This window comes from Puccinia triticina, chromosome 1A (assembly GCF_026914185.1).
Source record: "Puccinia triticina chromosome 1A, complete sequence".
Taxonomy (NCBI): domain Eukaryota; kingdom Fungi; phylum Basidiomycota; class Pucciniomycetes; order Pucciniales; family Pucciniaceae; genus Puccinia; species Puccinia triticina.
The window spans coordinates 4873660-4887169 of record NC_070558.1 but is presented as its reverse complement, the minus strand read 5'-3'; the positions used below and the strand labels follow the sequence as shown (position 1 = coordinate 4887169).

The 13510-nt window shown below is 50.4% G+C and overlaps 1 protein-coding gene across 1 annotated transcript; it reads right to left on the bottom strand.

Annotated features, from left to right (window-relative positions):
• Positions 1–6389: 6389 nt before the first annotated feature.
• On the bottom strand, positions 6390–12029 carry PtA15_1A546 (uncharacterized protein; the record flags this gene model as incomplete). The annotated part of the gene is made up of 4 exons (XM_053165584.1): positions 6390–6407; positions 8376–8735; positions 11734–11789; positions 11855–12029. The coding sequence occupies 4 exons, from the start codon at positions 12027–12029 to the stop codon at positions 6390–6392; spliced, it is 609 nt and encodes a 202-aa protein (XP_053016761.1).
• Between the last annotated feature and the right edge of the window lie 1481 nt (positions 12030–13510).

The window sequence follows — 13510 nt, the reverse complement described above, 5'->3', positions numbered from 1 at the left end:
GTTGACAGGTACAACTACTGGAACTCCCGTTTCAGGGACAAAGTGGTGGAGCTGAAGCAACTCCACTCAAGGCGGTTCTTGGCTACAACTACGGTGACGAGGGTGTTCCAAGCCTTGCAGTTCACCAAGCCCAAGAGCAGGGCATGGGTTCTACCCCTCAGAACCCAGTCAGGATCTCTCACATCTAACAAGATGGAAAAGGCTGATCTTTTGTGCAAAGGGACGTCCGTAGTGGAGAGTGCTTGCAACTTGCAAGACCTTGCCCTGGAAACCCAGTCATGGTTTGGGATCTATCCTGAGATCACAGTCACGGAGACTCAGAAGGTGTTGGCGGGCCTAGCAATGAAAAAGGCATCAGGACTGGATAGGATCCCAAATGAATTGCTGAGTCGTGCATATTCTGTCTTAGTACCGATTCTTAGGTCACTGATGAATCTTTGCATTCACCTGGAATATTTCCCCAGGGAATGGAGGAAATCCAAGACAACTATCCTGAGGAAATTCAACAAACCAGACTACATGGCGCCTGGGGCCTACAGGCCAATAGCACCGCTAAGTACTGTTGGCAAGGTTTTTGAGAAGATGATAGCTGACAGACTATCTTTCTAGGCGGAGACTAGGAACGCCCTGCCGGACGGGCACATTGGGGCAGCCGGTAAAAGAGTGGCAAAGAAGTGATGATGGCCCTCACCATGTGGGTAAATAAACAGGGAGGGTGATGGCAGCCCTCTTCTTGGACGTGAAGTCAGCTTATCCGTCGGTGTACCTGAACAGACTGATACATTCTTTGAAGAAGAAGGGTTGCCCTGCATACCTATGGAAAATCAAAGGGAAATTTCTGCCAAGGACAAACAACGTGTCTCAAGCTTGCGGACTTCCTGTTGCACGAAATCGAAGTAGAGAAGGGAAGGGTGTTCACCAAGGATCCCCCCTTTCAGTTATCATGTATATCCTGGACTGTTGTGACCTGCTGATCAAGGAATTCACCTTGGCGCAGGACAAGGTCTCCTGAGGTTTTATAGACGATGTGGTGCACCTGGTAGCCCATCACATGCTGGGTGGCGCACGGGAAGGGCTCACAGGACTTGGCGAGGCCTCGCTTGCGTAGGGAATAGCACACGGGGCGGGGGCGATTTTTGACAGTGCAAAGGCGCAATACATATGTGGTATTCAGAAACAAGCATACAGCTAAGTTACCCTATTTGTTTGACAATTCAGAGCTTCAGCCTCAGGCACAGGTGAACTGGTAGGTGTCTTGTGGGATGAATAATTGAGCTTTTTCAAACATATGATTGAACAGGTGAAGAAAAAATCCAACAAAACCCTGGGTCAGGCTCAGATAATATGGAAATTGACGAGGGGAGTGAAGGAGCGGGAGAGAGGACTCCTCATCTCTGCGGTCCTCACCGCGCGGGTCTTGTATGGGGTTAAGGTTTGGAATAGAAACCAGAACAAGGCCAAAGTCGAGGACATGCTAAGTGTGATGAATAACCAGGCAGCCAGATTTGTCACACGAGCAATCAGAACGACCCCTTTCAAACATTTACTTACACCAATACCAACTCTTCCAGAAGATTGAGACGGTAGCGCAAAACCAAATCGCCAGATTCTTCTTGACCCACATGGCACAGACGGGGTCGTCTCCCTTGATCATAGAATTACATACAAGGCAGGACTGCATTGGAGGGGAGGGGAGGTTCCCTGACCCCGCCAGTGCAAATTTGAAGAAGGAGCAGTGGAAAACAGCCAAATTGACTGACTTGACTTGGAAGCGGTGGTGTTTTTCTCCCAAACTTCCCCCACCCCCCATGGGAGCCTATGGATAGGATCAACATCAGAATCGACATGAGGAAAAAGGAAGAAGTGACCAAAGGGATTGCAAGCGCCATGGAAACTAATCCGGGGAGTGATCTATCAATTTTTACGGATGGGTAGGCCCACGCTGAAAAGGGGCTAGGGGCGGCTGCGACGACAGCTGATGGCAAGTTTTGTAAAAGCGCAGGACCAGGGCCCAGTACCGTGGCGGATAAATTCGAACGCAAAGTGGTAGGCCTGCTGCTGGGCCCTCAACTGGGGCGCGAGATGGTGGAGCAGGGGCTCACTAGGACCATCACAATCCTTTTGGACAGCCAGGCGGGGATAGATAGACTTAGATGCCCGATGGCACCTAAATCAGGGCAGTACCTGTTCTTACAGATAATGGAAGAGACAAAGACCCTCCCAGCTGACATCTTGATACGTATATGGTGGTGCCCTGCCCATGCGGGAGTGAAAGGGAACAAGGAGGCGGACGGATGTGCAGCGCAGGCGTGCAACGAGGAAATCGGCCCAGTTTGGTTGAAGAGGAGTCTGTAGGTGGAACAAGCTGGATTGGTCGAGCAGAACCAAGGGACAACAAAGGAACGGCCGGCGTTGGAATTTCCCCATCTAAAATCTTTCATCATCTACGCTCCCGCCACACGCATTTGAATGACTATCTGTTTGGCTTCATGATGAACCATTGCCCAGTTTGCGACGTGTTAAAGAGACTGTGGAACACTTTCTGGTTTATTCCCGAGTTCAACAGGAACATAGACAACAAATAAAACAGATGTTGAAGACAATCAAGATGCGATCAGCCTCACTCTCGGCCAGATGTTCATGGAAGGCGAAGGCAGCAACCCTGGCAGTACCAAAATTCATATGGGATACAGGACAATTCCGGTACACACAATATTGTATCCTTCCAACGACGTAAATGTCTTCAAATAGCACATAGGACCTAGCTCTCAAATCCCCCTTTGGTTATCCTTTTGTTATTGTTTTCTTCCCTTTTCTCTCTTCTGCAAAAAATTCTCCCCTGATGTTTCAGCGGGAAAGTCTTGTCAGGCAAGAACCTGTAGCCCATAGAGGCATCTCTGAAACTAGCTTCAGCTTTGACTCATTTCTTGGTACCTCAGAGTGCGCGATGTCAAAACAAGCTACACTTTAAAAATAAGAAAACATAAACAAACATGGGTGTAGACACACGAATAACAACGTCCGGTGATCAATAAAACATTCAAGACACGCCATCACACATGCATGGATGCAAGAAAGAGCAAGACATAGAGTGAGCCGTAGACCGCCACCTACATACCTCAAAACCATCTTTGGGCCCTCGGCCCCACCTAGTGAAACATGGGGCTCATGTGGAACAAAGTAAAAATGACCCATACACTTAGTTGATCGCGGAGAGCTACTTTTGCCAGAGGGCGGTAGCCTGGAACAACTTCAGAAATCCTCAGGGCATCCAATTCCCGCCAGAGCTGTGGTGAATGCAGCAATGACACTGGCTAGGAAGGTGGTCTTTCTGATGAATGAACAATGGGCAGAGAAGAAGCAAAGAGTGTATTACAAAAGGACATCACGTCAGTGGTAGTCTCCAAGGTTGGCAGCCACACATCTGTGGTGTAGTGTGCGGGGATGCAAGGCAATGAGTGATATTTCCCTCCCCCGGCAACCAGGATTATCAATGCGGAAAACCTTGCTGTGACCTTTGAATGATGGGGTGGAAGATTTCTATGTCATTGCCAATCCAGCGCGGAAGCAGCAGGGCAGAGCATGTCAGAGGCAGAAACATGAACTGTTGATTGGGTTTTCCGCGTGGTAATGAAGTTAGGCCTAGTTAGGCACAACAACAAACTCCGCTTTCTCACACTATGATGCCTGCTGCAGGTGCGTCTGCTGTACCGGGTCTGTCACTGGATGTGGAAACTGTCATGTGGGAAAGGTTTTGGCATGTATTTATGTAGGCAACATGTTTCACATGTTGGCAGGAGGATCCTGGGAAGTTTCTTGGGTGTTGCATACTGCCGCCATCGCCGGAGGACAGATGAGTGTATCCTCCGACCACTGTACCACATGCAATGGATGGATGACCTCATACGCGCTGCGGGCCTGTTCATCTATGTTTGGTCCCAATAGGGAGGATTGAATCTGGCTGTGGAGGGGCTTTTGATTATTTTGCATTGCAACAGTCCAATTGATGAGTCCTGTAACACTATAACAACGCAGAGTTGGAGGGTGATGAGGGGTTCACCTAGTTACGTACGGGTGAATGAGAAGGTTGGGAAGAAATGGGGAGCAGTGATGAGTGAGCCATCCATGCCTGTTATTCCCTTCTGCTCAGGATGACAGACTTGAACCATCTAGAGCTCAGAAGCTTGCGGATTTGGACACTGAGCAGGGGGGTAGTTGCCCTGATGTTGACGGCTTGCATTTTTGGTTTGGCCCGCATGATGCAACACATTGTCCACCCTGATGTTCGCGCGAACATCACGGTGGACATTCCCATTTTGGGCCTGATGGGACGGGGGCTGGATCGGGGCGGGGGGGGGGGGGGCAAGCATCGACAAGATATTCATGTGAACCGTGTATCAAGGACTGCCCCGGGGAGGAGAATGGCCACTAGCACTCCCGGGCAATTGTCAATCCGCGGGGACGCGGCAGATCTGCAATATCTGCGAGCCAACTTAAGGCGAATGCCAGCTGAGCGGTGGCATTATGCTTGCGTTATGTTATGGAGATCGCTTGTCGGCCGGACTGCCATGTGCATCGATGATCTACCCATGGGGATTTGTGTGTGCTGAATGTTGCGGGACAGGCGGCGGTTCCAGTACTAGAAGCGATAATCACCATACCGTGTGTGCCCCAAAAGTGGTTCCGTGATCATCTCAGGAGCTACAGATGAGAGATCCCGGAGATTTTTGACAATGCATCACAAGATATTGGTTAGATGAAACGAAGATGAAGCAGCCAGATGGCACATTGTGATCACAAGGAGGTACGAATGCAGCGAGCCCCGGAAACACCTGAGCCAACACATACATCAGTCCACCGATATGTGATTTGGTGAACAATATGTTCAAACAACCTGATGCATGGCAGCTTCTGTTGTCAGTCGCTCTCATCCTGAGTCGTGGTTGGAACCCGTGGAGGCGATGTGTTATAATATGAACAACTGTTGCCGCCTGCGAGTAATACAGTGATGAGTTGCGTGCGGGGGTGATTTTTCTCATGCCAAAGAGATTGCCACCAGCAGGTAGGGCTGCAGGTTAGGGCGGACATCGCTAGTTCAACAGCTAATGTGGGGAACAAGCGACCTACATTCAACTGAGGCCAAAGCTAACAGTGGCCCACCATGAAAGGGCAAGTGCTTTGCCTTTGTCGCCGTCCGCATTTGCCTAGTCAAAGGCTGTGGGTCTTACATCAACGTGCTGCAGAGTGGGTGAAATGAACAACTGCAGGACACTCTAAAGGCGGGCTTTGGAGAAGGAGTGTGATTTTGACAAACACACACAATGAAAAGCAGGATCCCGGTCTCTTGAATGCCCTTTCAAAAGCATTACGTGCGACAAAGGCCTCACCCAATACGCTATGGAGTTGAGAAGCTGTGGATTTGAGGTGCACATCCTGTTTATATACTGCTCCCATTTAGACCTCTCCGCTCAGAAATCATAATCATCCCGCATCTCGATCGCTCCGCCAACACAATGATTGAGGTTGCTGGAAATGTCCGTCTCGCCAATACTAGCGCATCCAGTATCTATGGTATCAGGGACGAAATCCATTTCAAAACCTGTATCGCGTCCCATCAACTCCCACAAGAAATGATAGACTCTGGTAGCTTCCAAGAATATCACTTTGTGCTCAAGTCCTTCTCGTCAAAAGTTCCTGCGATTCTATACGACTTCTGCACAGAAGTTTTTTTCACCGGTCAGCTCACCATTAAACCAGACGGACACCCCATGATCACCGTTGAGCGGTCTAACTGGCAAGTTCACCGCGGCCAGCTTCTCCTTGCAGCGGAGTTCGAGAACACACATGCATTCGGCACCGCGACCATTGTTAAAGTCCACTGGAACGAGGCGGTTGGCTGTATGAGTCATGTTGAAGTGGTTGATACCGCCACAAATTATGTCAGTTTTTCTGAGGCACAGAACCATCCGCGGCAGAAAGGATGTTTTGCATGAAACCTTTTGTCAAGGCTAACATGCTCATTTATCCTATAGTCCAAGGGCGGTCGGATCAAGTTGGCACCTACTCATGCCCAGGCACACGAGTCTTTCCAAGGCCTTCGACCAGGGGATGCAATCCGGTTCGGCGGGACAGCCCCTAGGACGTCCAGTCGGGGAAGCAGAATGCTGGCGCTTCGTGTCAGTGTGGTTTGCTCCATGAAAGGTCTCCTTCCACTGACCATGATATATTGTGTGGCAGGTAGAGTACGCTGGGAAGCTCTCCAGATCGGAAAAGACGAAGTATGGCTTGAGGAACCATCCCAAGAAGCGTTTTGAGTACCGAGCATGACATCCTAAGCAAACGGCATCCGGCAAGACCATAATGATATTCTAAGCTAGCTCACTTGCCCGTCACGAGACAGACATGTCCTGATGGCAGAAACATACATAAGTCTCCGCCGATAAATGATTTTTCATAATATAATCACCGACGTTTGTTACCTCATGTGCTTACAAGATGATGTCCATGCGCCTACATTAGTCACATCAATTGCTTTATTGCTGATGAGCCATAACAAGACGCTGTGATTTCAGCACGCGATTGTTTTACTTCGTGGTGAGCAATGGGGCAGCGTTGCAGACTATGTGGCCTCACAGTTCGCCCGAAAAGGCTAACACACAGCTAGTGAATCAGAAAAGAAGCTTGATTCCTGCTCTGTAAAGGTAGTGGAAACTTTCAGTGCAACTCCGTCGTTCCGCTTTGCACATGGTATCACACCTAGTGCAGGTTACAGCACTTGAAAGTGCGGCCCTGAACAGGTCCCGAATGGAACGCATAGCAGACGGGTGACATTTGCTCAGATAATAGGGCACATCATTTCAGCGTGCACACCGTGCTGAGAAAAGAGTAAGCAAACAACAGGATCTCATGAGCAGGATGCATTGCAGAGGATGCATGCTTTTCACAATTGGAGCAGCTAGGGAATGAAAGCGGAAAGAGAGGCACAAGAAAGGACGAGGCACGTTCAATGTAAACTATTCGTTCGGAATCTCGCGGCTAGAATTAGGAAGGAGGAATGGAGTGGTGGGGTGTGAAGTCTGCCAATGATTAAGGAAATCATTGGTGATAGCCTCGGCAAGTTGGTATCGAGTGGGTGGCCGAATTTGGGCAGAGGTAGCATTGGGAGATTGAAAGACCGGGGTGAAAAGCCGGACTAAGAGTGCTGATACATTTTTCCAAATTGGCTCTTCTGGGTTGCGGATAACAGCTGACCTGCGTGATATTATCGCCATAGCCTCAATGAATGACATGCATTCTGCAATACCGGCGACACGGTGATTTCTCGAGGCGATGAAGAGGCCTCGGACTCCACCAAGCACAAAGTAGACTAGTGGCTGGAAATTTTGCTTGCGTTGGAGCTTCTGGAGTTGGGTCCGGGCCTCCGGTTTTGCATTGTCCAAGGCAGTACCACTGTTCTGAGCTTGGGATCCGGTCGGTGTTTCGTTTGTTGTCTTGGGGTGAAGGGCTCGGCGGTTGGACTTTTTCTGTGCTTCAGTCAAGGGAGGCTCGCTGTTTGCGTGGGTTTGAAATATGATGTATGCCATGAGGACATCAAGAATGGTGTTGCGAAATTCATGAAGGATGTCGACAGAGTGCGAACGCGGTAATACGTCCGGTACAGTGGGATTTTCGCCGGCAACTGCTGGTGTGGCAAAATTCGAGGATGAATTCTTGACCGCATCAAGGTATTCGAGCATCTGAACACCGCGCGTTATTTGGTCATCTTGGGTGTCGAAGGTGACTGGAGGTGGCTGAAAAAGGTTCTCGCTCATTGTTTCAACGGAAGCCGCGATAATCTTTGCCCACTCGGTGTGTACATTTGCCGGGGGGTGAAGGAATCGGTACAGGAACCGGACAATGGTTGACTCCGGATGTGGTGATTTGCTAGTTGTGGAGATAAATTCTGCAGGTCGGAGGGTATCATCGTTATTACCAAATTTCGAGAGCAGCGGAAAGTCAATCAGATCCGGGCAGTTCCATTGTTCATTTGCGCCCGGAGGCAAAAACTGAGTGGCTGAAAAGTTTGTAATCGTCGGTCAGTTACACAGCAGGGCGATGATGGGAGTCATGATATGAAACTCACCCAAAGCAGTAATAGACTTTATCCATGCCGCGTAAGAACAGGTTGTACCTTGGAATCGGAGATTTTGGTGGGCCGGAGCTGGTGGTTGCATTGAGCAAGGACAAGTTTTGACGAGGCCGGATAGTGCTTCCCAGGCGGTCTGATATTTGACCCACGAAGGTTTGGTGCCTTCGTGTTGCCGGTGGATCCTCAATACCTCCAGGCGGATGTCATCTGATCGGAGGATGGTAAGATCGGTGGGGCCGGTGCGAACGGTGCTGGTGTCATCTTGGCCCTTCTCCATAGAGTCTGCAGGCGCAGTGCCTTGCGTGGCGGAGGTGGGCGCAGGTGGTGCATGGCCGGCATTATTACTCACCGTCGAGGGCTGGGCATCCTGATCAGCCGGGTTGGCAGGCTGCGGTTCCAGGGCATGTGCAGCAGAGTGTGTGGCCGCCGGAGGCACAATTTCTTCTTTGTCGTTGTTTGGGCGAGCGAGCAGGCCGTTGGTTTCAGGAACCAATGGGTCGGGGGTTGTACGGGGGCATGGAGGTGTTGTCTTGTCGATAGCCATCTTGTTGCCCGCTGGCGAGTCATGGTTGTGAGGGCTTGATCCCCAGGTGTCCCGCTGTGGGTCCTGTGGGGGGGGGCGTCTTGGAGATTTTGTGAGCTTCACCGGATTGATGACTTGAAGGTGCTCCTTCAGGGCCGTTCTGTTGGTGGGAGCTCAATGTTGATCCCCCGGACTGCTTGGTAAGAAGATCAGCGGGATTCTTTTTTCCAGATTTTTTTGCACGTTTCTTCGGAGGGTTGTTGGGTGTGTGCGAGAGTTGGGTCGATGGGGGAATGGAATTGGCAGGGCGTATTCGAATGGCCTCCTCCTCGGGTATTGCACCTGTCGAGTCATATCCTGATTCGGCCTACATGTCAGCAAGAGAATGTGTGAGGGAGGCCAAAAAAAGGATGCTCACGTCGTTTACTAGCCACGATGGACTGCGCAAGCTCACTCGCCAGTCGTTTGCAAGTTCGCGGGAGTTTGAGACGGAGGAGACCTTCGGCTGCTATGGTTGCCGAGTTGATCGAGCGGACAAACTCTTCAGGGGTGATTTCCTGGATTTCTGTGTCCAGAACGGCTTCTTCAGGATCAAGCGCGGCGGGATGAACAGAACCCCTCGGCTGTAGGGCAAACTCCGCGAAGCTGGGAGCAGCCCTTAGGGGGTGAGGAATATTCTGCTGCGCATCCTCTTGAGCTGTCGGGCATGGTCAGTGGAATAAATCTTGCGGTGGGTTCGGAGTAGCTGTGGGAGAGACTGCACATACTGGGAGGTGGGGTTGTACGTCCGGATTCTTTGGGTTCGACTGCATCACTGCGGGCGGAAGGGTCGCCGCCCCCAGGAGGTGAGTTGGGATTGAGGTCAGCGGTATTCATTGCGAGGGATGTGGCAAGGGAATCTTGGAGGGCAGCGCAGGCGGAGACAATCAATCTGAAAAGGGCAGGACTGAGGGGAGGTTGGAGGGGATGGAGAGGCAGAAGGCACCTTTAAGTATCCGTTCGACTGTGACTGTTGGTGTGCCTTTGTCGGTGTGTGCCTTTGTGATGTGGTGCGCAATCTTCGATTTGACATACACTGACCTAAACATTGGGTCAGTATGAATCACAAGGTTGGCTCAGTGAGCCTGATGAGGCACTCATGTACATTTAGTTTGGTGTCTTAGAGCAAACTTTGTACGTTGCTGATGAAGTTGTTGTGTGTCTGACCAGGAAACTACACAGGGTTATGGGGCGAACTTCATCAAAGATAAACGTGCGTTCGGGCGCTCATAACTCTGTGCCCCATTCGTGGGGAGGCCCACGAATCACAATGGTTAAGGAATAGCCGCAGGAGTCCCCAAAGGGCTCCTGCTGCGGACTTGCGGAAGCCTGTGTGAAGATGTCCACCCTGATGTTCGCGCGAACATCAGGGTGGACATCAGACAACCCTCACCAAGCGCCCACACTGAGGTATTGGCCTGTACTGATCAAATCAACTAACCCACCTCCCGACTGATCAGACCTACACTTCAAAACACAAGCAATCCTGACATGACAAATGGGCACCGGGCCGGCCTGCTGCCACCTACATCGGATATTCCGATTGGATATTGATTGCACTAAAGGAAGCCAAGCGCCAAGAGATAATGAACATCTCTTCGCCCACATAGACAAGGAGCTTGGAGCGCGGTAAGAAAAAGCCTATCAAAACCATAACACCTAATCTACATTCATACCAGCACCAAAGACCGACGTAGGAGCGCCCTGTTGGGTGCTGCTGGGTCCGGCATTGCCGGCCGATGAACCTCCGGAGTTATGATGGACGGGAGGTGCCGCTGGAGGTTGGTTACGATTGCAGAGTGCTTGCAGAGCGTCTGAGATTGCATCCAGCCCGCATGCTTTGACTTTAGAGATAGTTTGCTGCTCGAAACTACTCAAGGTGGTCCAATACGTTGGGTTGTAGCAATCGATAGGCAAACCTCGAGGTACACCGAGGACACCTTTCGTTCTCTTGAAGTTGCGCTTAGATCTGCCGTAGAGCTTTTCATTTGCTGCAATTGTTTTGTGGTGTGTCGCTTGAGCTATCGCCATCTTGTCTAGACAGTGGAGCACCGTGGTTAGCTGATCGCTTCGCCAATCGGGAATCAGACTGATTGGTAGTCCACCGGAATCCCCATCTTCGATGTCGGAACCACAATCCTTCACTTCAACAACATGAGCCAAAGCAATGTGCTGCTTATACATCTTATCCACCATGCTGCATCTGTTTTCTCTGATCTTGACCCACGAGTCACAGCCGTTAAAACCCTAACCACAGGAATTGATTAGTAGGGAAAACTGTGCTTACTTTGTTTCGCCATCGCTGGTATTGCGCTTTAGCCGCTTTGGTGGTCTTCATCGCCTTGTAACTCTCCGACCCCATGTCAAGACACTGTCGAATTTCGCGGGACTTTGTTTGGAGCCACCGTTTGATGATTGCCGGCGCTTCGCCGGCTTGCGCATTGGAAATTTGTGTTGAACGACGCAGGAATTCGACTGACTTTGTCGCCAGGATGTCAATGACGGTAGAATTCCAGGCTGAAGATGGCCCCACCTCCCACTGAAATGTCATTCTCGAAATCCCAGCCAAGGCCAGGGATCGCTCCACATCGGATTTTGTGTGCAGGTTGATAGGCTGACAACCTTTCACATTGTCGCGTTGGGAAGCGGGAGTGAAGGGGGGTAAAACGATGTTCTTGCGAATCTCCTCTTCAGCACGGGAAACGTAGTAATCTTGCTCCGCGGCTGATTTGCTGGAAAGAGCTGCTCGAATTCGGCTGAGTTCTTTCACAATCTTTTGAGCTCTTCTTTCTACCCAATAGAGGTTCTGGAGTTCGTTCGTTGTCGGGCTTTTGGGATAGTCCTGCGGGGTTTCCGGACCACCCAGAAAGAACTTCACAAAAGATTGGATTCCACGTGAATACTTGTCGCAGTGTTCCGTCAAGGCACCCTTCTTGGCAATCCTATGGGCTCGCTGTTTCACTCTCCGCTCGCAGTTTTCCTCCGCAGCAACATTCCTTGCTTTCCGGGCATTCTCCACAACGAATTTCGGATCCAACATCACTTCCTCAGGCACCTCCGCAGGTCCGGAATTAGCATTCGGTGGCTGGCCCGACCCGTCTGCATCGTTTGTGAAGTGTCAGTAGAGGCCACAGGTCTGGACCAGATAAGAGAAAGAAACATACCCTCCGTCACATCAGTCTCCATTGCAGAAGTCCCTCCCGCGCTTGGGATTTTCGCCACTACGCCATCTACCAGTTTTCGGATCCACTCCTCATCAACACCCCCACTCGAGCCTCCCTCCGCTGATTGTTCATCATCTTGTCTCTCGGGAGCGTCACCAGGGTCGTCTGGCGGCATTTGGGACTGATGACGCGTGCACAAAATAGATTAATAAGTTTGAGCGTAAATGGAGGTTGTCGGAGAACTGGGAAACGACACTCAGGATATCAAGATCACAAGAAGCTGCTTAATGATACTGCACAAGGATGATTTGGCGGGTATGAACAACGGAGAGCGAGAAGAACATGAGTCATTCCCGAAAGCAATTCAGCTGAATACCTGATACTTGCTACTATTGGGAACATGTGTATATTTAGAGATGCGGGGATTCATCATGCAGTCAATCCTTTCAAGCAGCCCCAAATTGCCCATCACCGCACACACAGTTCCCTTTGACAAGAAATGTACAACCCAACCCAAACACTCCAAGTCCCCACCTTTTCATGTGTCTCCAATTATTCGTCGTCAACTAGGCTCTCCCACCCCTGTTTAAATCCAAACCAATCAACAACCCACATTACTCTCAACCCACCAACACGCAGATATTAATGTAAATCAACTTACTGCAGACCCCAAACCCACTGCACTGATTGTTGCTTTCGGAAATCCAAACGTCCCTGCGGGATTCTGCATAATAGCCACATGACCAATTATCCTTTCACTGTCCACCACGGCCATCACCTCATGATCGTTCAGGACCAAGCGACAATTGAGATCGGGATAATCGCGGTATGGATCTTGATTGCGCGCTAATTCCTTGAACGGTTTGACCACCACCCAAACCTTCTCAAGTGTCTGCTCTGAGCGGAATATCTGCTCTATTTCGCCAAAACGTTGATCATCGCCAAGGTAGAACTCAACCAAACTATTTCCGTGATGATGCGCCCTAGTTGAAAACTTCTTCCGGTTGAGCAAAACACTTTGAACTGGCGTCACCACAGACTGCAGATGCGTATTGGATTCGACAGCCCCTAATCTTCCCCGTTGTCCTGCCTTCCCAGCTACCGCTCTCTTCCACTTAATCAACAGGGGACCGGTGAGGTGCGTCTCTTGCGGTGCTTTCTTCTTCGATTCATCTTCCACACTGTGTATGTCCGTGGTGCCATGGAGAAGGGATCGGAGGGTTGAGTGCATGTGCCATTTGTGTGTCAATGTCTTGGGGATATCATCTGGTGTCCAAATGAATTCCACAACAGAAGGGGTAAATCAACTGCCACACTTGATGATAAACAACAATGAACTCACCTCGGTGGTGATTTGTCGGCAACCTCTGTAACAACCCATTTACTCGTTCTTGTGCCCACGCAGCTGTTGACCGTGGGGGGCCAAACCTGCGGATGACTTCAGGGTAATGCTGGGTCAGATGCAAATTAGGCTTGCTTGATTCCGCAGGCCAACCCTCTTGCACACATCTCCGATAATCCCAAATCATCTGATCAAGTTCGCTCAAGTCCTTGATTTTGATGCTGGGTAGGGTGAGGAAATGCGCAATCTGACTCAACGCTGTGGTTGACCTCAACAGTGCCAAAACTCGAGTCTTGCTTTCTGCTGTAGCAGCA